Source organism: Chelonoidis abingdonii, chromosome 1, assembly GCF_003597395.2.
Source record: "Chelonoidis abingdonii isolate Lonesome George chromosome 1, CheloAbing_2.0, whole genome shotgun sequence".
In the NCBI taxonomy this organism is placed as follows: Eukaryota; Metazoa; Chordata; order Testudines; family Testudinidae; genus Chelonoidis; species Chelonoidis abingdonii.
Genome location: NC_133769.1, coordinates 212,515,584 through 212,542,728, shown reverse-complemented (window position 1 = coordinate 212,542,728; position 27,145 = coordinate 212,515,584). Strand labels below are relative to the sequence as shown.

The window sequence follows — 27,145 nt, the reverse complement described above, 5'->3', positions numbered from 1 at the left end:
GGGCTTTTCCTGTTTACCTGGCCATTGCATCCGAGTTCAGATTGCTGTCCAGAGCGGTCACAGTGGTGCACTGTGGGATACCGCCCGGAGGCCAATACCGTCGATTTGCGGCCACACTAACCCTAATCCGATAAGGTAATACCGATTTTAGCGCTACTCCTCTTGTTGGGGAGGAGTACAGAAACAGATTTAAAGAGCCCTTTATATCGATATAAAGGGCCTCGTAGTGTAGATGGGTACAGCGTTAAATCGGTTTAATGCTGCTAAAATCGGTTTAAAAGCGTAGTGTAGACCAGGCCATAGTGAACAGTGCCGGACTGGGTGCCTTTTCTTCTGAAGTTCGAGAGGATTTATGGTTCCTTGAAGAAGAGGACAGAGATCTCTTTCCTTTGTGGGTCCAGTGATCTTTCCTTCCTCTGCACCCTGAGATTTTACCAAACTAGAAAGATGGATCTTTAGGAGCAGCTCTTATTATTAATCATGTTTATTTTGAACAGTGTCTACCACAGTCAGGTCTTGGTCTATGATGGAGGTTTCTAGGTGCTACAGTAATAAATAAATAAATAAATAAAATATTGAAGTGTCTAATGGCCAACAAAGAATGTACCCCTCTTTCCGAGACACTGTACAAACCAGAGCAGTAAGCGGTCCTAGCCCCAAAGAGCTTACAGTCTAAATAGACAAGACTAACAGAGGATGTAAAAAGGAGTTGCGAACAATGGCAGAGTGAAAAGTGTGATGGCAGCTAACATTAAGCTAATTCCACAAGTTTTTATTTTTTTTTGTGGGGGTGTTAGGGTATAGATTTACTTAGGAAGGGATTGGTTAAATGAAAGAAAAGGGAAGGGAGAGGGGACACTGAAGGGCAGGGCATGAGGGAGACCGGATAAGAGGGACAAATGTGGAGTGAAGCTGAGGTGAAAAAAATGGGAAGGAGGAAGAGGGGTGTGTTGGAACAAACAGCCAATCAAACACAGGGCAGATAAAGTCCATTTAAAAACTGTAGAAAATTCTCTGAATGTCCAGAGGTCCCTGCTTTGGCCATTTCTTTCCCAGCCAGCTGGAGACTCTGGCCAGCTAGGCCACATGACAAGGGAAAAGGGGAGGCACCCCCTGGGTCCTAGTATGTCCAGAGTAGGGGGAAGTCTCCCTTGTACAGTTCAGGGTTAAAGGAGATGCTGGGGTGAGAGATCGCCCATGAGGCCCCATTTTCTCCCACTCCCAGTGCAGCATTCCCTAGTTTGGTTGCTTCTGCTTCCACTTTCACTCCAGGAGTTAAGGTGGCAGCCAGAGCACTTTTAGATGATGAGTGTTAAGAAACTGCTGCTCCAGGTGTCTCGGGGTTTGGAAAGGGATGCCCTGACCTCTCCAGGGAGAACATTTTCAGAGGAGACTCCCTAGCTCTTTGGGGTCTCATTGAAACTGATTTATATGTAGTACATAATTCTGTCATGTGCACCTCACCCAAACCCAACAAGCATCTAGTGTGAAATCATTGGAAGGCACTACCGGCTCGCAGGAAGAGGAATTTTTGAAGCCTGGAGATTTCTGCTCAGCCATTATGACTGATTCAGTTCCAGAGCTAACTCATGGGAAAACAAAAAAGTGAATTTCCTGCTAAAAGGAGGAAAGGAATTACTATCAAAAATCTGTAACAATAACACTATTAACTAACTAACTATTAAGTACCTAACTATCTAGAACGATTTACCTGGCAAAGAATAGGCCACATAATGAGCCAAGAAGCTTGGACACTGCAAGTTCCAACCCACACCCAGAGGAAGGGAGAAGGAAATGAAGGGTAGAGTCGCCCTGCCCTTTTGGTCCTCAGAGGCACAGGGCGCAGGCATGGTCCCCAAAGAACACTGCTGGCCCAAAGTATCTGGACTTAATTGTATTGGATGCATGCTCACCAACAGTGAAACACACATGGACAAGAACTTGAAGCGCAGACCATTCATCACTAGAAAGGCTGGATGACCTGTCTCCTGGAATTCAAATCAATGTCACTCTAGCAGGTCACTAAGACTGCTACTGGCACAAGACCAAATTTACCCTTCAAATGCCAATAAACTGTGTATTGTTTAAGATATTGTTATGTATATTAAAATAGATTACAATGATTTTGCTTTTATACTGTGTCTCTATATACTGGAAAACATATACAGTAGCTAGCATAATAATATTGATGCTGCAAAACACAGAACTTACTGTATGATTTCCAATGTGTTAAGTTTTCTATGGGTTTATCCCTATTTACCATCATGAAAACAATACAGTTTCTATGCGTTATTTATAACAAAAGCAAGCTCCCCTGGGTAAGATTTGCAAATAGAAAATGTGCCACCATCTTTAAGAGCCAATAACTTTAAATATTGTGAAGTGCTGTCTTACAACAAATGGTTTCATTCTGAGTATCCAGATTATAAATTAGCACAGCAAACTACTGTTCAGGTAAAACAGCAGACCTCAGTCAAGCCTGAAAGAAACAGATGTAGATCTGACTGAATTCAAAAGAATTTGCACAGGCTTCCATTAGGACTGAGTTCAGCTATAGGGTTTAATGATCACTACATTTTAATCAAAGCAGCAGAATTCTTGGAATTGCTTCCAGAGGATTATTATCTCTTACCTGTATTTCGCTGTGGGGTCTCAAACACTGAAATTGTGTCATCACTCAGAAAATAAGAAATAATGAACTGCCGATCCTTGTCAATGGGATTATCAGTAATAAATTTTGCAAGAAAGCGCAGCACGTTACTTTCGAGGCCTTTTCTATGAGGGCAGAAGAAGTGGCAAGAAATTCAGTACCGAGTATGATGAAACTTTTCATCACTTGGAAATGCATTTTGTGAAATAAACTGTGTTATTCTTGGTCTGGACAGGAAATGGAATGAAATTCCCTATTTTTTCAAAAATAATTTTCAGCTGGGGTTAACAAAGCCAAGCAGGATCAGCCAGATAGAAAGGAATTATTTTTCAGGGCACAACTGGTTCTCTGATTACAGATTCTGATTGCATTTGTATTCAATCTCAATTGGAAATCAGGCTCAAAGTTTATTTCCAGAAATTTCATTGGGGGAACAAGCATTTTTTAGATGTATTAATTTCAAACCTAAATACAAATCAAAATACATGTCAGGACCCTCTCCAGGAAATTTGGCCAATTAGATTCTTTTTCCACGTAGCTATTTTTTAAAATGTGAAAACTGCATGAACTCAACAATAAAAAATCTATTGATTTAGCCGTTACTATTTAAAAATGTATCATGGTTATATAAATTATTAAAATTTTAATAAAGTCTTCTAAAAGCATTCTCCTTTTCTGAAGGCTCTACATGTGGGTTAATGGACCTCAGCTCTGCAATGCAGCTTTGGTTTTTACTCAGGATTCATAAATCATAGCACAGTCTATATATGGAAATAGAAGGTGCTAATGTTTTCATATTGCTATAGTACAACTGTGTGTGAAAACCAGCCAACAAAGAAAGGAACTGTCAGGAAATCTCAAAAGAAACAAATAGGGGTTATATCAGATTTGTGGATCTTCTGAAATTCTTTTTAGCGGTCAACACTTGGAGCCGGGGGTGTGATTGCCAGCTCACGTAGATATACTCAGACTAACTCTCATCCAGATAGTGTGCTACAAATAGTAGTGGAGCAATGGTAACATGGGGAGTGGCGCAGCAGTACAGACTAGCCACCCCGAATATGTACCCACAAGGTCTGGTTGGGTCATAGTTGGGGCAGCTAGCCCCAACCACCTCTCACCACTGCATGTGCTAGCACAGCTACATTACTTTGTTTTAGTATGATAGCTCAATGAGAGCTAGTGCAAGTATGTCTATCCAAGATGGGAATTACATCCTAGCTCCAAGTGTAGACACACCCTCAGAGTCTGATCCAACGCCAAATGAAGTCAACGGAGTCTTTGTATTTATTTCAATGGGAATCAGATTAGACCCTAACTTCATGGAAGATGGTATTTGCCTAGTTCACAGAAATGTCGACTCCAATGTTGCTAACTAAGTCCTAATACACCTGGACACTTAAGTCATGTAACCCTGACATTTCACTGAACACTCCTCTCCCCTGCAACCAGGAATTTCATAAACTGACTGGGATTATCTTTCACTAAAATACCTGTCCTTCTCCATGAATTTCTTGAAATCTTTCTGGGGAGGTTGAGGAAGAAGGCTCAAGCAGGAGCATAGAGAATCCTCTTCAGAACCAAATCCAGTGTACGGTGGAAACTTCCTTTCTATTTTTGCAGGAGGTGGAGCCTTGAATGGAATCGGGGTAAAATCCTCTATAAGAAAGTAAGACAGCAAGATTTTTTTTCAGATCATGCTATTTTATTAAAGATATTGCATTTTCAGAATAGATGTCTATTAATATATTCGTGTAATAGAGCAGAACCTCTTCCTTTATATCAGAGGTCTCAAACATGCAGCCTGCCATATGCGCCGACTCCACTAGCAGCCAAGCTCCCCTCCCCAACCCCTAACCCCCATCTCCCAAGCCTGCTGTGTCCCCGCTGCTCTGCCTACCTCCCAGCACTTCCCACCACCAAACAGCTGTTTGGCAGCACTTAGGACTTTCCAGGAGGGAGGGGGAAGGTGCAGGGACGCGGCACGCTCAGGGGAGGAGGGGGAAAAGAGGCAAGGCTAGGGCGGGGATTTGGGGAAGGGGTGGGACTTCTTGGACTAGACGAGCAGTCTGGGTATGAAGTTCAGCATCTATGACTCTGCTATGAGTAGTTGGGAGAAATGTTTATTAAAAGTGGCAACGTATATTGTATGAATAGTTACTTTAAAAAGTTCCTGCCGTTACTGCTATGTTGATAGTCTGTTAGTGTAGATCATCATCAGTGTTACTGACCACATAAGGAATAGTTACAGGTGTTTATATTTTATTAAAACTCCTCTTCTCATTACAGTTTTAAAAAAGTTAATACATTGACTTTTAATAGCATACTATATGTGATAGACCCAGGCCAGCTGGGAACAACAGAGTAGTAGAAGGGAGATTTACTAGCCACTGCATAAGCAGTTTTCTGTTCCCTGAGTGACCAGAGCAGGCTAATGAGAACACCTGACTCCAATTAACCTGCTAAGAGTCAGGTGAGGCAGTTAAGTACCTGACTCTAATTAAGGCCCCTCTGATGCTATAAAAGGGCTCACTCCACTCAGGCCAGAGGGAGCCAGAGTAGAGGAAGAGAGTGCGAGGAACTGGGAGCAAGGGGTGTGCAAGAAGCTGAGAGCAAGTGGACATACTGTTGGAGGACTGAGAAATACAAGTGTTATCAGACATCAGGAGGAAGGCCCGGTGGTGAGGACAAAGAAGGTGTTGGGAGGAGGCCATGGGGAAGTAGCCCAGGGAGTTGCAGCTGTCATGCAGCTGTTACAGGAGGCACTCTAGGCAGCTGCAGTCCACAGGGCCCTGGCTGGAACCCGGAGTAGAGGGCGGGCCTGGGATCCCCACAAATCTCCCAACTCCTGATCAAACACAGGAGGAACTGACCTGGACTGTGGCCTCTACCAGAGGGGAAGATCTCTGGGCTGTTTCCCGACCCACAGGGTGAATCTCTGAGGCGAGCAAATGTGCCAATAAGTGCAGGACCCACCAACGTAGAGGAGGAACTTTGTCACATATATTACTCTTCATTTTTTTCAGTTTTGACTATGCTTTTGTATCGTTGTATGAAAAGGTGTCAGTGATGCGGCCCTCAGGCAAATGTACTAGTCCTCATGTGGCCCTGGTGGTAATTTCAGTTTGAGATCCCTGCTTTAAATCATGCATACTTCACTATTTACAGGGTGAAGTGCAGGCCTTATTGAAATCAATGGCAAAACTGCTATCATAATTTCGATGGGACCAGGATTTTGCCCATGCCCTATAATGTTTGGAAGAAATCAGTCAATAGTAAGGGAAATATTATTCCTAAACAGAACCACCAAATTTAAAAAACCACTTTTCAACTTTTATCCCTTGGGATCATTCCACAATTTAAATTCCTTGCTTGTGATATTTTTCTCTGCTTTTTGTCAATTTCTATGTTTATATTGGAAGAACTCAAATGTTTATGTCAGTCTTGGCAAGTTGCCAATAAATTCAGTCCTATCCAAATACATCCACATTTTCTGAAGCTTTACTTTTATAGTCTTTCCCCTACCCTGCTCTTAAATATTGCCTTAGCTCCAGACTCACTCATCAGCACTATTCCACAACTATGATCCCTTTCTCCATATGAACATGACCAATAACCAATCTGTCCTCTCTTCACATATGCTTGTCAACTCAACAAGCTGTTATAGAGTCCACCCTGATCCCTATATCTAGCGAAAATCCTGCTGCCCCGATGTCAGCTGCTGCTCTCGTGTGCCATAGCTGTTCCCCTGAACCTGTTTTTCCCGGTATTACAACTTGCAACAGCTATTAAAGCTTACAGACAACATAAGAACCTAGATAAGATACAGTCTAGATGATTATATTCTCTGTAAGTAAAGTTTATTAACGTGGAAGCAACACTGATAGATGTTGGAAAATAAACGTACAACGCACTAGGCGAATCACCAGCCAGAAGAATTTCACAGCATCCACGGTCCATGAAAGAACTGAGGGCCTCAGAAAGGCAGTGTACAACAATGACCACAAACAAGTATGGGTTTTTTTTCTTCCCAAGCTTTGTCTCTTCTACCTGGAGTGGAAGAGATTTAATTCACCATTTTTTCCCTTTTCGTCACCAAAACAAAAGTATCCAGTGAAAATGGTGAAATTTACACATAGTTCTACAAGAAGAAAAACTGATTGAATGAATAATGCATTTTTTATCTGAAACATCCCCAACATTATTGTACTATAGGTTTGGTTTCGGCACATGTAGAGGAAAAGGGTGAAATGTGGGCCAATTCAAACTTTCCCTGAAGTGCTTTTTCAGTCTACATGTCTATTTAAAATAGGGGTTCTCAAACTATGTCAGCACCCTAAAGTGGGTCACGACCCCATTTTAATGGGGTCGCCAGGGCTGGCGTTAGATTTTCTGGGGCCAAAGCCAGAGGGCTTCAGCCCTGGGTGGTGGGGCTCATGCTTGGGCTTCAGCCCTGGGAGATGAAGATCAAGTTACAGGCCCCCTGACTGGGGCAGTAGGACTCAAGCTTTGGGGGGCTCAGGCTTCGGTCCCCCTTCCTGGGGTCATGTAGTAATTTTTGTTGTCAGAATGGAGTCGCAGCAAAATGAAGTTTGAAAACTGGTGATTTAGAACATGCTAATAAACGAAGATCACAGCAACCTACTCTTTTAAAAAGTACAGCAAGAATTCAGATGTCAGAATTTCTCCTAAGTAAAGTCCGAAACACAAGAAGCACCTTCTCCATCCTTCCTGCAGCAGTTACTTCTGTTGCAAGATATCCTGTCACGAATAAGTACTTCATGGAAAAGCCTAATGCCTCCTCTTGAACCAGTCAAGAGGAGTTTCTATAAAAACAAAGCAGCTAATGTATTTCCCTCAGAAGTTACATATGCCCTTTCCATGATATATCGCAACTAGTCTGGGAGGGCTCAAATCCTAAATCAATATATAAAAAGAAGTCTCCTGTTAGGACATTTTCAAATTTTACACCAAAAACCATCACTGTAACAGAGTAGCATCATATAAGTAAACACATGACAAAATAAACATCATTTCTGGCAATACTGACCCTCTAGACAATTTCAGTGTAGTGTGTGAGGAGTTACATGTGCGACTCTAGTTAAAAGACAAACACCCTCTGTACATAAGTCACTGCATACTGAGAAGGGGGGAACCCCCTACATGAGTTTGTATGTTGAATTACAAGGTGATCACATGTATTCTCTGTCTGAAAAAAAACAATCAGATTTATAATATTGATTATTCTCACCTACGGTAGCTTTAATCTGTGGGATTTACACAACAAATAGAACACTGATTAAGATCTTTCATGCACTCCAACAGTGCCACCTAGTGTATGTCTAATAGACAAGACAAAGATAATTGCTCAATTTAGTTTTACTCTCTGGAACTCAGCACTTGCACATTTGTTTTAATGTGTCAGTCATACGTATAATCAACCATGCTTACTACAGCATTAATAAGTCATGATCTCAACAAAATACCACAACTGTCAATTGCTGTAGTATGGAGGTGTCCATTTTTTGTCTTCCCAGGACCAATTACATAAAGCCAGTCTAGATTGGGCTCTGTGTAATTATGTAATATTCGTGTGTGGTCTTTAACTTTGACCCTCAGAACCAATTCCTAACAATTTAATGATGTGTTATCCCTGAACTCATATATTATCTCTATTAAAGTACTGAAAGTCTGTAACAAAACAGTTTAGCAGAAGTATTTTTGAACATTTGTAAACATGTCTCTTGCTGTAACAATCTGCAGAGTAACACAATGTTCTTATACGTTCTTCTCAAAAAACATCTTGCAAATCATTAGGGAACAATGAAGAAAATAAAGTAAGTAAAGTCCATTTATTCAAGTCTGAATAATAGTGATAGCATAGCAATATTTTCAGAAGCCTTCTCAATATATAGCTAACTTTGCACACACAACAGTTGATCTCCCAATGATCTGCTGCACAACATCTATCCATCTCCTCGCTGGTTGCCCCCTACTATGATGACCTTCTAACATTCCTTCCAACATTTTAATGTGAATTTACTGTGGTATTGAAAGCCTTTAGTAATGAAATACTATTCATGGACAGGACAGGTACACCATAGGTACCAGCAGTTTTCTCCACAATGCTGCATCAATGCACCTCAATCCTGAAACTGAAGGATCATCTCTATGGGTATGTCTTCACTCCACAGTTAACCTGGATGACTGGCATCTGGATCTGAGCACCTGGGTTAGGTGCTCCCCACTGCAAAGTCCTACCCTATTTAATGTGTCCTCACTGTTTCTGCCTTCGGACATGCATGTCTGGGGGGATGGGAGGGAGGTATATCCCATACTCCTTTGCTGTAGGATTCATTCCCAGTCAGTTGAGGGAAAACTTGTCTGTCTGGAGGTACTGTGGGAAGGGCATTGGAGGACTACCAGAACATTAGCAATTTTGTCTACATCTTCACTGCAAAGTGGGTGGGTTCTACCCTAAGTGAAAGTGGGCTCTAACCCATTCCTCCAGCTGAGCAATGTAACCTAGCCTGGGCTTAAGGCACCCTCAGACCTGAGTCAGAGGATTTTCTATCTAGATATTAGGGAACTCGGGCTAAAACCCATGTAAGAGCCTGGGTTATCTGTGTAGTGAAGATATACTCTATGCATGAGAGAGCAGTTCAGTCTCCAGAGCAATTCAAGGAGTCTTAGTGTGGTGCTGGTTTTTATGATCAGAACACCTGTCCACTGACACTATCAAATTCATTTCACATAACACACCAGTCACTACATTCTAACCACTTTCAATCATGAAACAAGATCTGAACAAGATCTGAACCAGCAACATAAAGGCAAAAAACTTTATAGCCCATTATTAATTCCCAGAGCCATCCAGTCCCCCTTAAGAATAAAAAAAACTTGAATATTATGTAGTCTTCTCAGTAGCAAAAATAGTGATAAGGAGCAGTTCGGTGGCACAGCAAAAGCGTTACGCTAGCAAAAAATCAGCTTTCAAATTTGAGATTTCATCTTTTGCTTCCAATTTCAGTGGAGTTTTAAAAGTACCAGCGAAGAGGTACTTGAAATTCTCTTGGACTGAAAACAGATGACTAGCCCTGGACATAATGCTCGGTTCATGCATTTGCCAACAAGCAACAGGTATAGAAGAGGCTTCCCCTAGTTTCCAACTTTATTTTAGTGAAATGGGATCCTGCTTCACAGTTCACCTACCAAGTAAAACAAGGAGGCGATGCTTCCTTTTCTCCTGCCTTTTAGAAGAAATATTACAAGAATATTATTATTACAAATAATATTATTATTTGCCACATGGTTGGCAGGGCAGCCAAAAATGTGACACTATGTATTTTGGCTCACAAGAAATCCCTCTTCCTCCTCCACATAATATTTAATTAATAAATAATAGAAAAGTATTTAAGAAAAGACGCTTCTTAATGTACTTCTGTGCTGTGATGAGACAGTAAGTAAAAAGCATAAATATAGTTCTCCTCAGAGACATACTCATGAGTGAATTTCTCATTTCATTTGGGCATGCATTGTTTATAATGTATATGTGGCTATTGTTGCATTCAGATCATCCTTCTCTTTCAATGAAGCTGCATTAGCAAAATTTAGGCAGAATATATCCCACCTTAAGGTGTCTTTCCCTTGCATTCAGATCAGTGCTGCATTCATCCATAATAACGTCAGGCTTTCTGCTGAAGGGCATGAGCTATCATTTACATAGCCGTTGTCCTTTGAAAAATCTCCCTTTTTTGCATTCACAAATATTATGCCGAGAAAAACAGGCAAAAATATTGGAAACACTTTGATTATCATAACCTCTGCACATCAAGAGAAATCTCCTTGTCCTCCTAAAAGGCAATTCTATCAGCATACAACTCCTGCTGAAGCCATATAGTCAACTAAATGCTTGCACAAAGAACAGCAGCTGGTAAGATGAGTAACTCAAAATCACAACAGCAACAGTGAGCTCGGTTCTGCAAGGTGCTGAGCACTCTGGTCCCAATTTAACAAAGCACTTAAGCAAGTGTTTAACCTTTGCCAAGGGCACAGTCCTACTGAAGACAAGTTAAAACTAAGCACCTGGTTGAGTGCTTTGCTAGATCAGAGACAGAGTGCTGAGCACACTGCATGATCAAGCGCACAGAGAGTAGATGGTATTTCTGCCCACACCAAATAAAGTGTGCACAAGCTCTATGGAGGACAAATGTAATCTCTTCCTGGGGTTTGAATTTATAGGCAACTCACAAACAACAAAACATAAACCCCAACCTTGAGCTTTCTCACCCAACCCTACCTGTTCCAAGAGTTACCCACAGGGCCTCCTTGTCTCTACCTTTAGTCCCCTCTGACTAAAAGGTCACGCCTTTTTCTATCTTGACAAGATATCCAGGAGGTTATCATGTCACAGTAAATCAGCAGAATTTAGCAGTTTTATGCAAGGTTCTAACCCCTGCTAACAAGGTGGGTCACATCAAGATGCCTGCATTTCTATATAGAATCATAGATCCTACCACCCTATTACACACTATTTATTTTTCTGATATGTGTGTGGGAAACAGTGTGCCATTCTGCCCTCTCATAAACTTGCCCAACTAGCTGAAGTTAATATCCATAAACTAGTACCAGCAGTTAACCAGCCACTATTACACTAGAGAAATAACCTTTGCGACCGTAATATTTAGCTGTATTACTTGGTGGGCAGATAATGGTTGTGTGTGTTCCACTTACCACACCACCCCAATTATGGAAGTCCCATTCACCATTCCAGTAATCACAGTATGGACATTCTGAATTTTAACAACATGCTCTGATAGGATCTTGTTTAATGCCTGGCATATTTGCACCAGTATTGTTCCAACTGTTTTCTTCTAATGCCAACAAGTGAGACAAGAAGCAGCATTCAATACGTGTAGTTAGCTTCAATAAAGTTTTCTACTGTAATATTGGGCCAAGTTCCAGAGAAATAAAAAGGTGGACTTCCTCCTTCTGATGTTTTTCAGCCATTCATTGCTGTCGTTCTACAGCAATACAGTACCTCATTCCACCAAGGAGTTCATTGGACTTCGGTCCAAACTCTGTGTTCCATCTGGTCGTGAGTTAGGGTCACAAACAGGTCTACCCAGATATCTTGTTTCACATGTCAGAAAACGGTTGTACAGTACTTTCCTCACCACTTTTGAACAGTCCATATACTCAGTATCTATTCACTGGATAACTAAATCGATGGTAGGGTAAACTGCTCTTCCAAGGAGACACCCATACTAAAACCAGCTCTGATTCTGACTGGGGAATTCTGGGATCGCTAACTAAATCCCATATTCCCAGAATGTTTTCCCATCTTGGAGACAAATGCTGATTGTTTTCCAAAATTCAGTGCTCCAGTTTGCAATTCTTGAGGCACTATGGGATAGCTGCTGTGATGTTCCAACCAGCACAGGTTCTGTACAGTAGAGAGCATTAAGTGTATATTTGCCAGCATTTGTTGTGAGGATGCACTGAATCATCTCAACAGTGACAAACATCTAAACTCAGCAACAGTTTTCAGAAAATAGATCTCACATCTTTACAAAATGCAGTGTGATGGGAAGAATATGAATCATAGACTTTAAGGTCAGAAGAGACCATTATGATTATCTAATCTGACCTCCCGCACAACGCAGGCCACAGAATCTCACCCACTCACTCCTGTAACAAACCCCTAACCTATATCTGAGCCACTGAAGTCCTCAAATCATGGTTTAAAGACTTCAAGGTGAAGAGAATCCTCCAGCAAGTGACTCGTGCCCCATGCTACAGAAGAAGGCGAAAAATCCCCAGGGCCTCTGTCAGTCTGCCCTGGGTGAAAATTCCTTCCCAACCCCAAATATGATGATCAGCTAAACCCTGAGCATGTGGGCAAGACTCACCAGCCAGACACCCAGGAAAGGATTCTCTGTAGTAACTCAGATCCCACCCCATCAACATCCCATCAGGCATATTTACCGCTAATAGTCAAAAATCAATTAATTGCCAAAATTAGGCTATCCCATCATACCTCCTCTCCATAAACTTATCAAGCTTAGTCTTGAAGCCAGTGTACACAAATGTTCAGATGTACATTCTTGTACATACTTTGACTGAAGGTAGGGATATGTAGGATCATTTTATTGTCTTGGTTTTGAAATAAAAACAGTCAAGGGCACAACATGCAAATCTGTGTTGGTCTTAAATAGATCATGATAGATGACCCATGTTCAAGAAAGATGAATTTAAACTGGTTCAGGCATAGAAAAGGGTTACCCTACCGTACAAAAGGAGGCTAAAAGAGCTTGGCTTGTTTAGCAACACAAAGGCTGGGAGGGGATATGATTGCTCTCTCTAAATACAGGGAGCGTGAAGAGATATTTAAGCTATGGGACAATGTCAGCACAAGAATAAATGGGTATAAATTGACCATGGTGGGGAAATTTGAAGAAGGTTTCTAACCATCAGAGGGTGAAGATCTGGAACAGCCTCCCAACAGGAGCTGTGGGGGCAAACAACCTAATTAACTTTTAGATAATGTATGAAGTAGGATTGTATGACAGAGTTGCCTGCACTGAGAGAGGACTGGGCTAGGCACCTCTAGACATCTCTTACGTTCATGCCTTATGTTCCTAAAATCTCACACTTCAGAGGCTTCTGGTGGGTCTCACCCATATGCTCAGGGTCTAACTGACCACCATATCCAACGATGGGAAGCAATATTCCCACAAGTCAAATGGGCACAGACATTGGGCATTTTTTGCCTTCTGCAGCATGGATCACAGGTCACTTGCTAGGAACATCTGGGAACATCTTACTAAATCGATTCCCTGACACTGCATTGGTGCACCTCAGTTCTGTTCACTGACTTTGGCACACAATAGTTCAGTTTCCTGAAGACTGTAACACTTTGGTTAATTTCTGCTTGTTGGGCTTGGTCTGGATGTGGTTGGGTGGTGTTTAGTGGTCTGTGATGTGCAGGAGATCAGACAGGTGCTCCTTTCTGGCCTTGGCTCTATAACAACTCCACTGGGACCCCTGCAAAACTACTATTTTGCTGTTAGCTACTTACAGCAGATTATATTGCTCCAAGTTTCTAATTTAAAAAAATAAAAAGGTTTCTATTAATAGAGACTAACCTTTTAAAAATTCGAAGTTTAAAAGGAGGCACAGAAAAGGATAAATATAACTACTTACTGATTCCATACTTTGTCATATAATATTCTTTAGTAAATTCATCACAGTCACAGAGTTTTACCCTCCTTCCCCAAACATTGATCACTGTTCCTATTGTCAGGTCAGAATCTTTGTAAAATTCCTGATGCACAATTCCTGTCTAATAAAAGAAAAAAAAAGATTTAAGAAGCACCTCTATGGAACTTTCTAAAAAAAAAAAACTGTTGAAATTTTACATAAATATTTGATCTTTAACCAAAAAACCTCCATAGTTCACATTTTAGATGTTTTTACTCCTACTCCAAGCTAAAGCTTTTTCTAAACATTTTCACAAACTGCATATTAAATTTCAACACTGCTCATTTAAGCAGTTCTACAGTGACACTATCATTCTTACAAATAACCTTCTTTGTTTTAGATTCGCAGGATGTCAGAAATGATAAAACAACTGTAATTACATTAGATGGCCTGAGATATTCAAAATATCTGACCTTACGATTGTCCAGAATGTAACGGCCTTTGTTTCCTACTAAGCCTCCAAACACATTGAGAACTGTACGATCTGTGATTGCACCAGGCTGATACAGCCCTGCTGGAGCATACTGCAAGGAAAGAGAACAGATGCTTAAGAACTGCATCTAATAACGCAAAAAACAGAGACTTCAGTTACCAAACAAAACCAGTGGTTGGATAAGAGAATTTTTATATGACTGGTTTTGTGTGAACATTTTTAGTGACCATATTGAGGTGTGCTTATGTTACTGACCTCCAAAGCCACTCTGCTGTTCAAACTAAACATTCAGAGTCCTATTGTGCACCGAAGGGCGCAGTCTTTCTCTGAAGCAATTGGAAAGCAAAGGTTAGCACAACTAAATTATTGCATATCTTATTACCATTGCTGGTAGTTATTATATTATTGTGGCATGTAAAAGCTGCAAATGGGATTGGGGCCCCATTGTGTTGGGTGCTGCACAAATATAGAAAAGAGCTAATCAGCCTGTTCTATTGTGATGAACGTTCCTATAGTAAGTTTTTAACTTATACTAGTAATTTATTCTAGTTATAACCAAAAATAATCAACTAGATGTGCATATAACTAAAACAGATCTCATTATCTTTAATGTAACCCCAGTCCCTCCTGTATACCATTCCCATTTTAGGTAATCCTTTGCTTCCCTTTCTCTAACTTCCATGGAGTTCAGAGAGAAGTAGACCCTTGAATCCTAATCCTTCAACAAGCAGTGTATGGGTACAGGGTCTGCTAAGTCAGAGCTTATTGCAAGATCAGGGTCCCAGACTGTTGGCTCTTCAAGGCAGGGATCTGTTTGTTTTTTAAACTTGGCATGTAAACACCTGTGGCTTACAGAATTAAATATTATAACAAATACTAAAAGCAAAGGAGGGGGGGAAAAATTCATCACTGCATTACTCCAGACCTATAATGGTGCAAGTCCATCACCAGTATAAAAATGGAATGACACAAAAACATTGTTTTCAAACTCTAAAATGGTAAGTAAGTAATGGAGGACTAAACTAATTAGTAGACCCTCTCTAAGGGCCTGATCTAATATCCACTGAAGTCAGTAGAATGACTCCCATTGACTTCAACTGGCTTTAGATTAGGCACTACTCTAAGAATTCAAGTGAAAACAATGATACTGTAGCTGCTAGCAACAATTTACATCGCTGAATCTTGAAACTGGACTTTTTTTAAGGAGTTAGGAAAAAATCATGGCCTAATTCTGAATGCACATCAGTTTTATGATGGTGTAACTCCACTAATTTCAATAGACTTACACTGATTTACACTGGAGTGCTGCAGTAATAAACTATTAAACTTAAAACTTCTCCATGGGTATAAAATTATAAGTAAAAGGAAATTGTAGAATACAAACCTATTAGTTCGCCCATCTGAATTTTCTCTCTTCTTGATTAAGTACAGCATGCCCAAGCCTATTATTTTTTTATAATTTTTGTACCTATTGTGTGATCAAATACGTAGGCAAGAAAAAAATCCCATAATTGTGGTTATTCTCAGTCATTTTGATAATATACTGTAATTACCATTATACTGCTAATACAAGAACTTCAAAATAATGCATTTAAGCTGTTAGTTGGCAAAAGAACTTAAAATATGCTGCATTTTTTATCCTTTACCTTTGGCAGCTTCTTCCTACTGAGGAAAAGTGGAACAGCATCCCGGCCTGAGTTTACTGGTATCACTTCTTTTATTTCAATAGTATCGTCAGCCAAAAAATAGTGCAGAATAAGTTCTCGTGGGTCCCCAAAAGTGGATTCTGTATCATCCCATATACAGTAAAAACGTAAAACGTGTCCATCATACTCCAGAAACTGTCTCAGAGTGTCACAGCGCTCATAAGGGCGCAAGGGCTTCATACTATCTGCAATCTGAAGATCAAGGAGAAATGAAAGACAGCTTTTTTAAAATTACATGTTCTCAAGTGCAGGAAAAAAAACACACAGTAAAGACATGTTTTCAGACTAGTTTAAGGGTTACAGATTATGTAATTTAGCTACAGTAAATTAAACACAACATAGTATTTGAAAAAAGAGGATACTCTCGGTATATTTTTGAAAAGATCAATTATTTTTAGACTTTTAAATCCTTGTTTCTCCTGCTATAAACAGTCCTTCTGATCAGAAAATTGTCAAGTTTTTAATGATAAGATATTAATAACCTGTACCACAGAAGTTTCAACAAATTATGTCTGGTACCTATAGGGCTACATTTCATGACAAACATCACACTCTTTGATTGTTTTGAAGATATTTTATATCAGTAATTAACTATTGTGGAAGAAAGGTTAAACTAAAAAAATTTTTTTACAGGATTTAACAGATAATGATTTGGTTATATGGAACCTTGAGCTACAAAGTGATCTATGTGGTTTACACTTATTGAACGGTGTATATTCTCTTCTTGGCATGCACTCATTTATATAAATAGGAATTACACATATGCTTCAAAATGAAAATATATCCCGTTTAGTACAAGATCTGAAAAGCAGCAGTTTCCAGTCATAGGAAGGTCCAGGATGGAGAAGTGTTGCATTGAATCTTACCCTGGGTTAAAGTTTTAGGCCCCAATTTAGGACAGCCTTTATACATGTTTAACTTTAAACACATGCTGAATGCTGTCCTGAATACAGATGCTTTCCTTAATTGAGAACTTGCATTGTCCAAAGAGAATAAAAGGTGGCAGAACTGTCATTTTAACCAGCAAAAACTACGTTAAATTGTTGCTGAAAAAAAGCATAGGATTCAGTCAAAGAGATGATGTAAACCAAGGTGTTTGAAATGAAAAAACTGTTGATTTGGAGTTTTCAAGGCTCCTGCGGAGCTTACATAATTGTTTTAGAAACACACTAAACTTGATGAATCGAGACAAATTTTTGATGGTTTATATATGGACACATCCTTTGACCTATACAGCATTTAGATGGTACAACTTTTGGATATTTTCTTCTCCTTAAGGGGAACTTGAAAACTTTCTAGAATGCGATCCTAAGCTTTGCACATCCATATCACAACCAACCAGCACCAGCATTTCCATCATAGCCACCACCATCCCCCAACATTGGAATGCAGGGATTTACCATCACACAATCTGGCATTCTTTTCCCTAGACCTCCAAGATACTGTGACCAGACTAAACAAGACGAGGGAACTAAGCAACATTACTTTTTCCATGGCTGTGTCAGATCCCACAGAAATGATGAGCTGCATGCCATTCTACTGGGTGTCCCTGCAACAACTCCACCCGTTGCTTCCCTCCTCCCCCAACCCTTCTGGGCTACCGTTGCAGAGTCCCCCCATTTGTGTGATGAAGTAATAAAGAATGCAGGAATAAGAAACACTGACTTTTTAGTGAGATAAAATGAGGGGGAGGCAGCCTCCAGCTGCTATGATAGTCCAGGCAGGACATTAAACAGTGGAGCGGAGAGAAGACAGCAGCCCGTGGCTATGAAGTCAGAGTACAAGGATCTTTTCTTTAGAACATGGAAGGGAGGTGGCTATGGATTACAGCCCCCAGTTGATGATGAGGACGGTTACCAGCCCGTTCTGTACCATCTGCCAGAAAAACTGGGTAGTCCATTCTATTTCACCCAGGCACCCAGGGCCAACCTCACCTGAGCCAGCCAGGGAGCACTCACGGATGATGAAAAAACAGGACGTCTACCTAACGTCCTATGCACTGTATGTCCTGCCACCCGGGAGGAGGGGAGGAGGATGCGTGTTCTGCCAGCACCTGTCTACCAGCAGCCATGAGTAGACATAGGGTGAACACTGAAAAAAAGTTCAACGAAACAATTTTTTCCGCCTTTTCTTCACGGGGGGGGGGGGAGTTAAATGAAGAGATATATCCTGAACCCCCGGACAATGTTTGACCTACAGCATTGGGAGCTCAGCCAAGATGCAAATATTTTCGGAGACTGAGGGGCACTGTGGGATGTAGCTGAGTCCTCAAGTCGCCCTCCCTGTCTTCATGAGTGTCCATTAATTCTTTGGCTTTCCGTTTGCTTGTCACACAGCCACTGTGCTGTGGACTCTCGTATCATAGCCGGAGATTTTCAAATGCTTTGGGAATTTCGTCTTCTGGAACCGGAGCTGCTCGACGTTAGTCCAGTATATGTTGGCTGTTACCCATACAGCGATCCAGTTAAGTCCGCAGTTCACTGTCGCCGGTACCTGTTCCATTGTAGGAGGAAGCCTCCACTGCTGGTTTGGTAACATTGTCCGGACTGATGATGGCCAGTCGTATCTCGCGCCGTGCTGCTCGCATCAGTATGGTACCACGGCTGAGGCATCAACCAGCATCTCGAAATGAGCAATTCAAAAGCTCCCAGGGCTTTTCCTGTCTACCTGGCCAGTGCATCCGAATTCAGATTGCTTTCCAGAGCGGTCACAGTGGTGCACTGTGGGATACTGCCCGGAGGCCAATACTATCGATTTGCAGCCACACTAACCCTAATCCAATATTGTAATACCAATTCCAGCACTACTCCTCTCGTCGGGGAGGAGTACAGAAACCGGTTTAAAGAGCCCTTTATATCGATATAAAGGGCCTCGTTGTGTGGAAGGGTGCAGCGTTAAATCGGTTTAACACTGCTAAAATCGGTACAACTGCATAGTGTAGACCAGGCCAGAGCAACTGCAGAGCTGTGAATCTAACATTCCTACTGCACCTTGTTTGTGTAGCATTTTCCACCCCCACCTTATTCCTTCTGCTTCTCTCATATCTTTCTCTTTTTGCCATCTGCTTATCTAGAGCCAGTTTTAGCTAACTAAGAGAGGCTTCACCTTATTCAAAGTGGTCCTGAGCAGCCCAATCATAGTAAAATAAAAGATTTGTCTTCCACTGACTAGTCACAGAAAAATAAGAGCCACAGAACCAGCTGGAATTTGCAGTACAGCTGTGTGTATGATTTTCCAGTAGCTGAACTGCAAATACCAAAAGAGAGAAGCTTCATTTTCTTGTCTTTGTATTCTTCTCTCTCCCCATTTTAGTGAGTTTATTTTGCATGGTCTTAAAAAAACAGGATTGACCTTTAGCAATAAAAGCCAAGAGCTATCAAGCAAAGACACCCATTACCAACTAAGAGCTCATCAACATTAGGAAAATACATCCTGGGTTTTCAAACAGCTGTATTCTACAGGGTCAGATTAAGACAAAGGGATAGGTAGGCCCAATATTTGGAGTCATGTGATGAGTTCAAAATTTCAGTTTTCATTTGACAAAATAAAGGAAGTTTAGCCTGTGTAGTTATGGTGAAAAGCTTGAAAACATCAACAGATAACTAATGCACAGATGTCTGTTGAGACTGCAGACAGCCTGACACAGCTTCCAAGATATGTAGGCTGCCCCATGCATCTTTATGGGGTGTTAAATCCCATTGTCACTGCTGGTCACTGTCACACTGGAGCCTCAATAACAGGAAGGGAGAGACAGACATGTGGGGTCTGTACTAACTGCTGTTTCTGGGGATGCAGGCTGGACCCCTGACAACTGTCTGCAAACCCCTGACCACAACTCCCACTAGGGGCAGGTCAGAAAGAAAGCACAATGCCTCCTCTCCTCCATGCTGATGAGGAAGAAAAGAAGACATGGCCCTCAAGAAAGTGACCAGGGAAAAATCTCTTGTTGCTACTCCCACTGCTCTTCCCAGATTTGTGGGGAGACGGATCCCAAACCCTGCAGAAAACAAAAATCTATACAGTGTTTAGGAACTGACAGGGAGGGAGACTTGGTGGGATGTTTGCATGTGCACATGAAACTGGAAGCTTGTGAGACAGAGTGGATGCCAGGCAAGGGTGCGACTGGGACCTTGGGGATGCAAGAATTTGTTTCATGTAACATATAGTTTTATTAAGTAGAGGGGGTAGGGATTAATGAGGACATCAAAAAATGCCCAAATGAATGAGTCTACAGTCACACATGTGCTTGGACCATAGAATCACAGAGTTAGAAGGGACTGCCAGGGTCATCTCGTCTAACCCCCTGCCAAGATGCAAGATTTGTTGTTTCTAAACCATCCAAGACAGATAGCTATCCCTATCCAGACTCCCTTTGAAAGCCTCCAGTGAAGGAGCTTCCACAACCTCCCTAGGCGTCTGTTCCACAGCCCTATTGTTCTTACAGTTAGGAAGTTTTTCCAAAGATTTAATCTAAATCTGCTCTGCTGTAGTGTGAACCCACTGCCTCTTGTCCTGCCCTCTGTGGCAAGACAGAACAACTCTTCTCCATCTTTTTTTTTTTTGGCAACATTTCAAGTACTTGAAGACCACTATCATGTCCCCTTCTGAATCTCCTCTTTTCCAAACTAAACATATCCAGTTCTTTTAGCCTTTGCTCATATGGCTTGTGTTCCAACCCTTTGATCATCTTTGTTGCTAGCATCTGGATCCTTTACAGTTTCTCCACATCCTTTATATACACTGGTGACCAAAATTGGACACAGTACTCCAGCTGAGACCTAACCACTGCAGAGTAGAGTGGTACTATCACCTCCCATGACTTGCATGCTATGCCTCTGTTAATGCAACCCAAAATTGCATTTGCTTTTTTTGAAACAGTATTGCATTGCTGACTCATTTTGAGGTTGTAAAGCACCACAAGTCCAAGATCCTTCTCAGCAGTGCTGCTGCCAAGCCAGTTATCCCCCATTCTGTATTCGTGCATTTGATTTTTCTTCCCTAAATGTAACACCTTATATTTGTCTTTGCTGAATTTCATTTTTTCATCTATAGCCCTGTTCTCCAATTTATCAACATCCCTCTGGATTTTAGCTCTATCTTCCAAAGTATTGGTAACCCCCCACGAGCCCAATTAAATCTACCTTTAAAAATGTTAGGGAGACAAGGTGAGTGAGGTAATATCTTTTATTGGACCAACTTCTATTGGTGAGAGAGACAAGCTTTAAAGCTTACACAGAACTCTTCTTCAGGTCTGGGAAATGTACTCTAGTGTCACAGTTAAATATAAAGTAGAACACATTGTTTAGAACAAGCAGTTAACACATATTTCAAGGGACTATTAAAGGTGAAGTGAGAGAGGGAGGAGGAAGCTGAGGGGGTGGGTTGTTAATGGGTTACAGATCGTTGTAATAAGCCATAAATCCAATGTTTCTATGCAGTCCATGTTAGTGTTTACCAGAGTTCTGAATGTAAGCTCCCAGGCTTGTCTTTTGAAAGTGTTGTGCAGGTTTCTTTTGAGGATGAGGACGAATAGGTTTATTAGTATTCATTCAGCCTACACAATATCATAAGTAGGATGTTGTGATTGGGTATACAACCCCACACTGGACAACAAAGGGTTAAAGACATGCTCTGGGCCCAGGCAGCTCTGCCCGCTATACTTGCAAAGCATGCACAGGCTGAAGAAGGAGCTTAACAGCAGCTCACTAGTGGGCATACCTGCAAAGAGAACAGACTGTTAACGCTCAGTCCCTGAGGAAAGGGCTGACTGAAGGCAGGAGTTTCCCCGACAACCACTGCCTGAAGCCTTCCCGGAGAGAAGTGAGGGCCAGACTCTGACATACTCTGAGACAGAGACAGAGACAATCCCCTCTGTCTCTTATTAATTCCATTTATTTGCATTAATTCCCTTCATTTTTTGCTCATGGACCACTCCAGAAGTGAAGAGACTGTGAAGTGACCTGGCTGGAGGAAGAAGCAGATCACCACAGAGGAGCAACCAGCTCCAAGAGATACCCAGCAGGGAGAGAGCTACTATGCTATGCCTCACCACAAGGAGGCACCATCAGTGAGTCAACTCTTTTACAACTGGTGAAGAATGCAGAACTCCTTCTCACCCTTGGAGAGGGTGAAGACTGATTGACCCACATAGTCAAACACCCTACACCTCTACAAGTCTGAGTTGGTAGGTCAGACAACATGGATCTCAAGCATCTTCTCAAGTGCATGACAGATCAGCAGCAGCTGCAACTCCTGCAGCAAGTGGCAGCTCAACAGCAACACTGGCCTGACCCCTAGGCACAACAGCAGGAAAAGCAGCAAAGGCTGGTCCAACAGTTAAGGGCCTGATGCAGCCCAGGTTCTCCCAAGGGTTTCCACTCCAGGGCCCATAGGCCTCACCTGTCAGTGAAACTCACTAAGATGAGACCTGAGGATGGACCCAGAGGCTTTCCTGGTAATGTCTGAGTGAGTAGCAACAGCAGCCCAGTAGCCACCTGACCAGTGAGCCACCCTGTTGGCACCTGACCTGACAGAACCAGCAGAAGCTACATACTGGGGGCTGGACACAGTGTGTGCCCACGACTGCATGCAAGTGAAAGCAGTTGTACTCAACTACCCTGAAGTCATGGAGAAGACCTTCTGACAGAGGTTCCATGGGGAGAAATTCCCCTAGGGAGCCTGACCCTGCATGGTTGCCCAGAAATTGAGACTTATGCTGAAGGTGTTTAAAGCCAGAGATTTGGACAGGAGTTCAGTTGGCTGAGCTCATCATGGGTGGAGCAGTTTGCCCACATCCTTCCAGCTTGAGGTACACACAAGGTACTCAAACACCAGCCAGAGTCCCTAGCCGATGTTGTCTGGCTGATGGGAGATGATCTAGCTGCTGAAGTGGCTCTGGCAGCATCACACAAGAACCTGCCTGATGCCAAAGGAGCCCCTCGACTCTCCAAGGGTATTGGCAATCAGGCAGTATGGTCTCAGAAGCACCAGCCTCTAAGGGGCCCTAGGCTGTCCCTGTTGGGAAACCCCAGCATCTCAGGCCCCAGCCTCAGCAAAGGTCAGTGGGAGCCACATGGACTCCTCTGCAGGAAGGCCAGGGGACAGCAGCAGAAAAGCCACATAAGGAAAGGCTACCTCAAACATTGGGCTTAGGGCCAGTGCCCACTCAGCCAGCAGTGGGAGTTTGCTTTTCATGTGGGCACCCAGGTCATCGGTATCACAAGTGCCGCTACATGGAGTGTGGTTGTGGACAGCTGTGGAAGGCAGATAGCTGTGCCGATAAGCAAACACCAGCTAAAGTAATGGTGTCTGTTCGGATAAACAGTACAGAGATGATGGGTCTGATGGATTCCCAGTGTGGACAGACCCTGGTCCAGGATGACTTAGTCTCCCTGGGTGCTCAGGATTTGGGACCATCTTTCTACAGTATATTCACAGAGAAATTAAACCCTGTCTGAATGTACACGTGCAGTTGACTACAGGGGAAAACACAAAGTCCCTTATGTGGGGCTGGCCTCAACACTAGCCTGCCCCATTATCTGGGGCTGGGATTGGGAGCATTTCTCTGAGGTACTGCCCCAGAGGAATTAATTGTGGGTGCCTTGGGAGATGGGATCTCAAACTCTGCAAAGTTGGCAGGTATAGGTGAGGAGCAGGACCCTGGAGAGGGGGGATCCATCCCAGTGAGAAGGGCCATCAAACAACAAAGTGATCTTGGTCCTCCTAACAGGAAGGGGACATTCTAACTAGAGGGACTTGACCTCATCAAGAATCAGAGGGAAGGTTTCTGACTAGGGCCCTACCAAATTCACTGCCGTGAAAAACACGTCACGGACCATGAAATCTAATCTCCCCTATGAAATCTGGTCTTTTGTGTACTTTTACCCTATACTATACAGATTTCACAGGGAAGACCAACATTTCTCAAACTAGGGGTCCCAACCCAAAAGGAGGACACTGGGGAGGGAAGTCACAAGGTTATTGGGGGGAGAGGTTGCAGTATTGCCACCCTTACTTCTGTGCTGCCTTCAGAGCTGGGTGGCCAGAGAGTGGTGGCTGCTGACCAGGTGCTCAGCACTGAAGGCAGCAGCACAAAAGTAAAGATGGCAATACCATATCATGCCATTCTTACTTTTGCACTGCTGCTGGCGGCAGCGCTGCCTTCAGAGCTGGGCTCCCAGCCAACAGCTGCCGCTCTCCAGCCATCTAGCTCTGAGGGCAGTGCAACCACCAGCAGCAGCGCAGAAGTAAGGGTGGGAATATTGCGAGTCCCCTACAATAACCTTGCGACCCTCCCAAAACTTCCTTTTGGGTCAGGATCCCTACAGTTACAACTAAGACTGTGAGTTTGTCACGGAGGTCATGGATTCCGTGACTTTCCATGACCTCTATGACTTCTGCAGCGGACAGTGCGCCTGGCTCAGGGGCAGCTCAGGCACCCACCTCCAGCAGCAGTGGGAGCTGCGGGGGTGGTGCCTGCAGGCAGAGGCAGCACACAGAGCTGCCTGTCCACATCTCTGCCCAGCAGCTGAGCGAGGGGAATATCGCTGCTTCCGGGGAGCCCCCCAAGTAAGCGCCGCCCAGAGCCCACTTCACCCCATCCCGTGCCCCAACCCCCTGCCACCTTCCACACCCAAACTCTGCTGCTGCTGGCAGGGGGAGGTGTGGAGCCAGGTAAGGCGCCTGCTGGCCCCATCAAACTTCCTCCCCCAGCACTAGCGGGGGTCCTTGGCCACATGCTGCCGTTCTCCCACCCAAGTAGCCAGGCTGCCCTCCCCCAGCAACCGTGGGGTCCCCAGGCAGTCCCCTCCGCCAAGTTTTATTCACTGGTATTTTTAATAAAAGTCATGGACAGGTAACAGGCTGTGAATTTTTGTTTTCTGCCCGTGACTTGTCCATGACTTTCACTAAAAATACCCGTCACTAAAACGTAGCCTTAGGTATAACACCATTAAATTTCAGATTTAAATATGTGAAATCACGAAATTTAGGATTTTTAAAATCCTATAGCCATGAAATTGACCAAAATGGCCTGTGAATTTGGTAGGGCCCTATTTATGACCAACTGCCAGTGGTGAACAGGGAGGTGGTAGACTCTCAACAAGCAGAGCAGTACCCCTGGTTTGTGATCCAGGCAGAGCAACTGTACCAGTTCAAGAAAGACCAACTGACAGATGAAGTTCAGTTGCAACTCCCTGGCCTCATAGGTGTGAGCTTATGTGACTGACTCACAATACCCTCTCTGTGGGTTACCTCAGTCATGAGAAGACCCTATCAGGATTCTGGATCACTTTTTTTGGCTCAGAATTCACCAAGAAGTTATAGACTCCTGCTCCAAATGCCAGCAAGTAGGACCTAAAGGAGTGACAAAAGCCCCTCTGGTCTGACTCCCCACAGTAAGTATCCCATTTGAAAGCCTCAGGATGGAACTCATAGGGCCTTTAGAAAAAAAGGCAGCTGGGTGCAAACATATATTAGTTATAGCTGATTACGCCACCCACTATCCTGAGGCAATCCCACTGCATGTCCCCAATGCAAAAAGATTATTACAGCAGAATTGCAAAAAATCTTTGCTAGAGTAAGGAGTAGCTAAGGAGAGTCTTACTGATCAAGGCATCAACTTTACATCTTGGCTACTGAAGTGTGATCTACTAAAACAAAAGACTCTATATATGTCTGTCTATCATCCACCAATGGCTGGTCTGGTTGAACAATTCAACCAGACCCTGAAAAGGATGTTAAAGTTTATTGCTGAGGGCCCACATGACTCGGATCATCTGATCCCTCCCCTGTTGTTTGCTATTTGAGAAGATCCCCAATCATCTACTGGATTCTCCCCGTTTGAGCTCTTATGGGGGAAACCACCATGAGGAATTCTTGCTACTTCGCAGCAGAGGGGAGGCATCTGGGGAACAGCTAGCACAGTATTACAGTTAATATCTATATTAAAAGAGTTACTTCCTGCCCTACATCTGGTGAATCAGATTTATTAGAGACAATCTCGTTCTTTATACTTTGTCTCAATAAATCTGATTCACCACATGTAGGGCTGGAAGTAACTTATTTTATACATACAGATATTACATGTAATATTGTGCAGTTACATGCACACAAACACTGAAGACAATTTCACTCCTGTGTTCTTACAATTTTCCGTAACAGATAAGAACTGTTTTATCAAGCAAATACACACAACCAATATTGCTTTTAATCGGAAGAATTTCTCATGCTAACTATTCCACAAATGCTTCCCCTCTGCTTCAAAGTAGATGTGCACATCAATAAGAAAATTGACCTGTCTGGGACTATATTATGTGCTATTGCTTTTGCTAGTGAGTCAAAGTAAACCAAATGGGTATTTTCTTTTCTGCTTATTCTTTTTGTACTAATTCCAAAATTAATTAACATATATTAAAATAGTTACTTGGACACATTTTTAATTTGCTACAGAAGAAAAGTTCTTATGTAATATACTTTGCATATGAATTCATAGAGGCTTTTTTGTTTGTAAAATTAGATTTTCACCATCACTATCTTGCCTTACCTTTTGCCGGTCTCTGGTGTATGGATCTTCTGGATGATATGCTGGAGGATTTAATCTGACTCCCAGCTTCCTCAAAAAATTTTTTGTGAATTGATCACAATCTACAATCTTATATCTTCGGGCATAAAAGATTACTTCTGTATTGATGTTGAAATAATCTACAGTATAAAACTGATCTTCATTAGGAGGTGGAAGTGGAATCCGATGACGTCGGACAATAGTTCCTGTATCAAAATGATAAGGTAAGTATCTTTTGCTCCAAGGATCAAATTTCACATTAACCTAGTAGGCTGGTTTTATTTTTAAAAAATGGAAGAACCCACATAAAATAAAAAATCAGTGAAAGTGAGACAACTATTCCTTTGTTCAGCAAACATTGTGCACATAACTATATGTAAAGAGTGATCTTTTTTCTTCTTCTAATAACAATACTTTCCATTCATCACCTTCAGAAGTTCACAAATCACTCTCCAAATACTGAGGTCAAACATACCTCTGTGACGCAAGTAAAGAAAATCATTATCTTCTGAGACCAAAATTTATAAGGATGT

At 42.4% G+C, this 27,145-nt stretch overlaps 1 protein-coding gene across 1 annotated transcript in view; it reads right to left on the bottom strand.

Annotated features, from left to right (window-relative positions):
* EFHC2 (EF-hand domain containing 2) overlaps positions 1–27,145 on the bottom strand; it is an 83,176-nt gene that overhangs the window by 31,435 nt on the left and 24,596 nt on the right. The window contains exons 3-8 of the mRNA XM_032795811.2: positions 26,595–26,818; positions 15,992–16,243; positions 14,326–14,436; positions 13,856–13,994; positions 4,144–4,309; positions 2,633–2,775 (exon numbers count right to left, since the gene is read on the bottom strand). Of these exons, the coding sequence (XP_032651702.2) occupies positions 2,633–2,775; positions 4,144–4,309; positions 13,856–13,994; positions 14,326–14,436; positions 15,992–16,243; positions 26,595–26,818 (1,035 nt within the window). The remainder of the gene's footprint in view (positions 1–2,632; positions 2,776–4,143; positions 4,310–13,855; positions 13,995–14,325; positions 14,437–15,991; positions 16,244–26,594; positions 26,819–27,145) is intronic.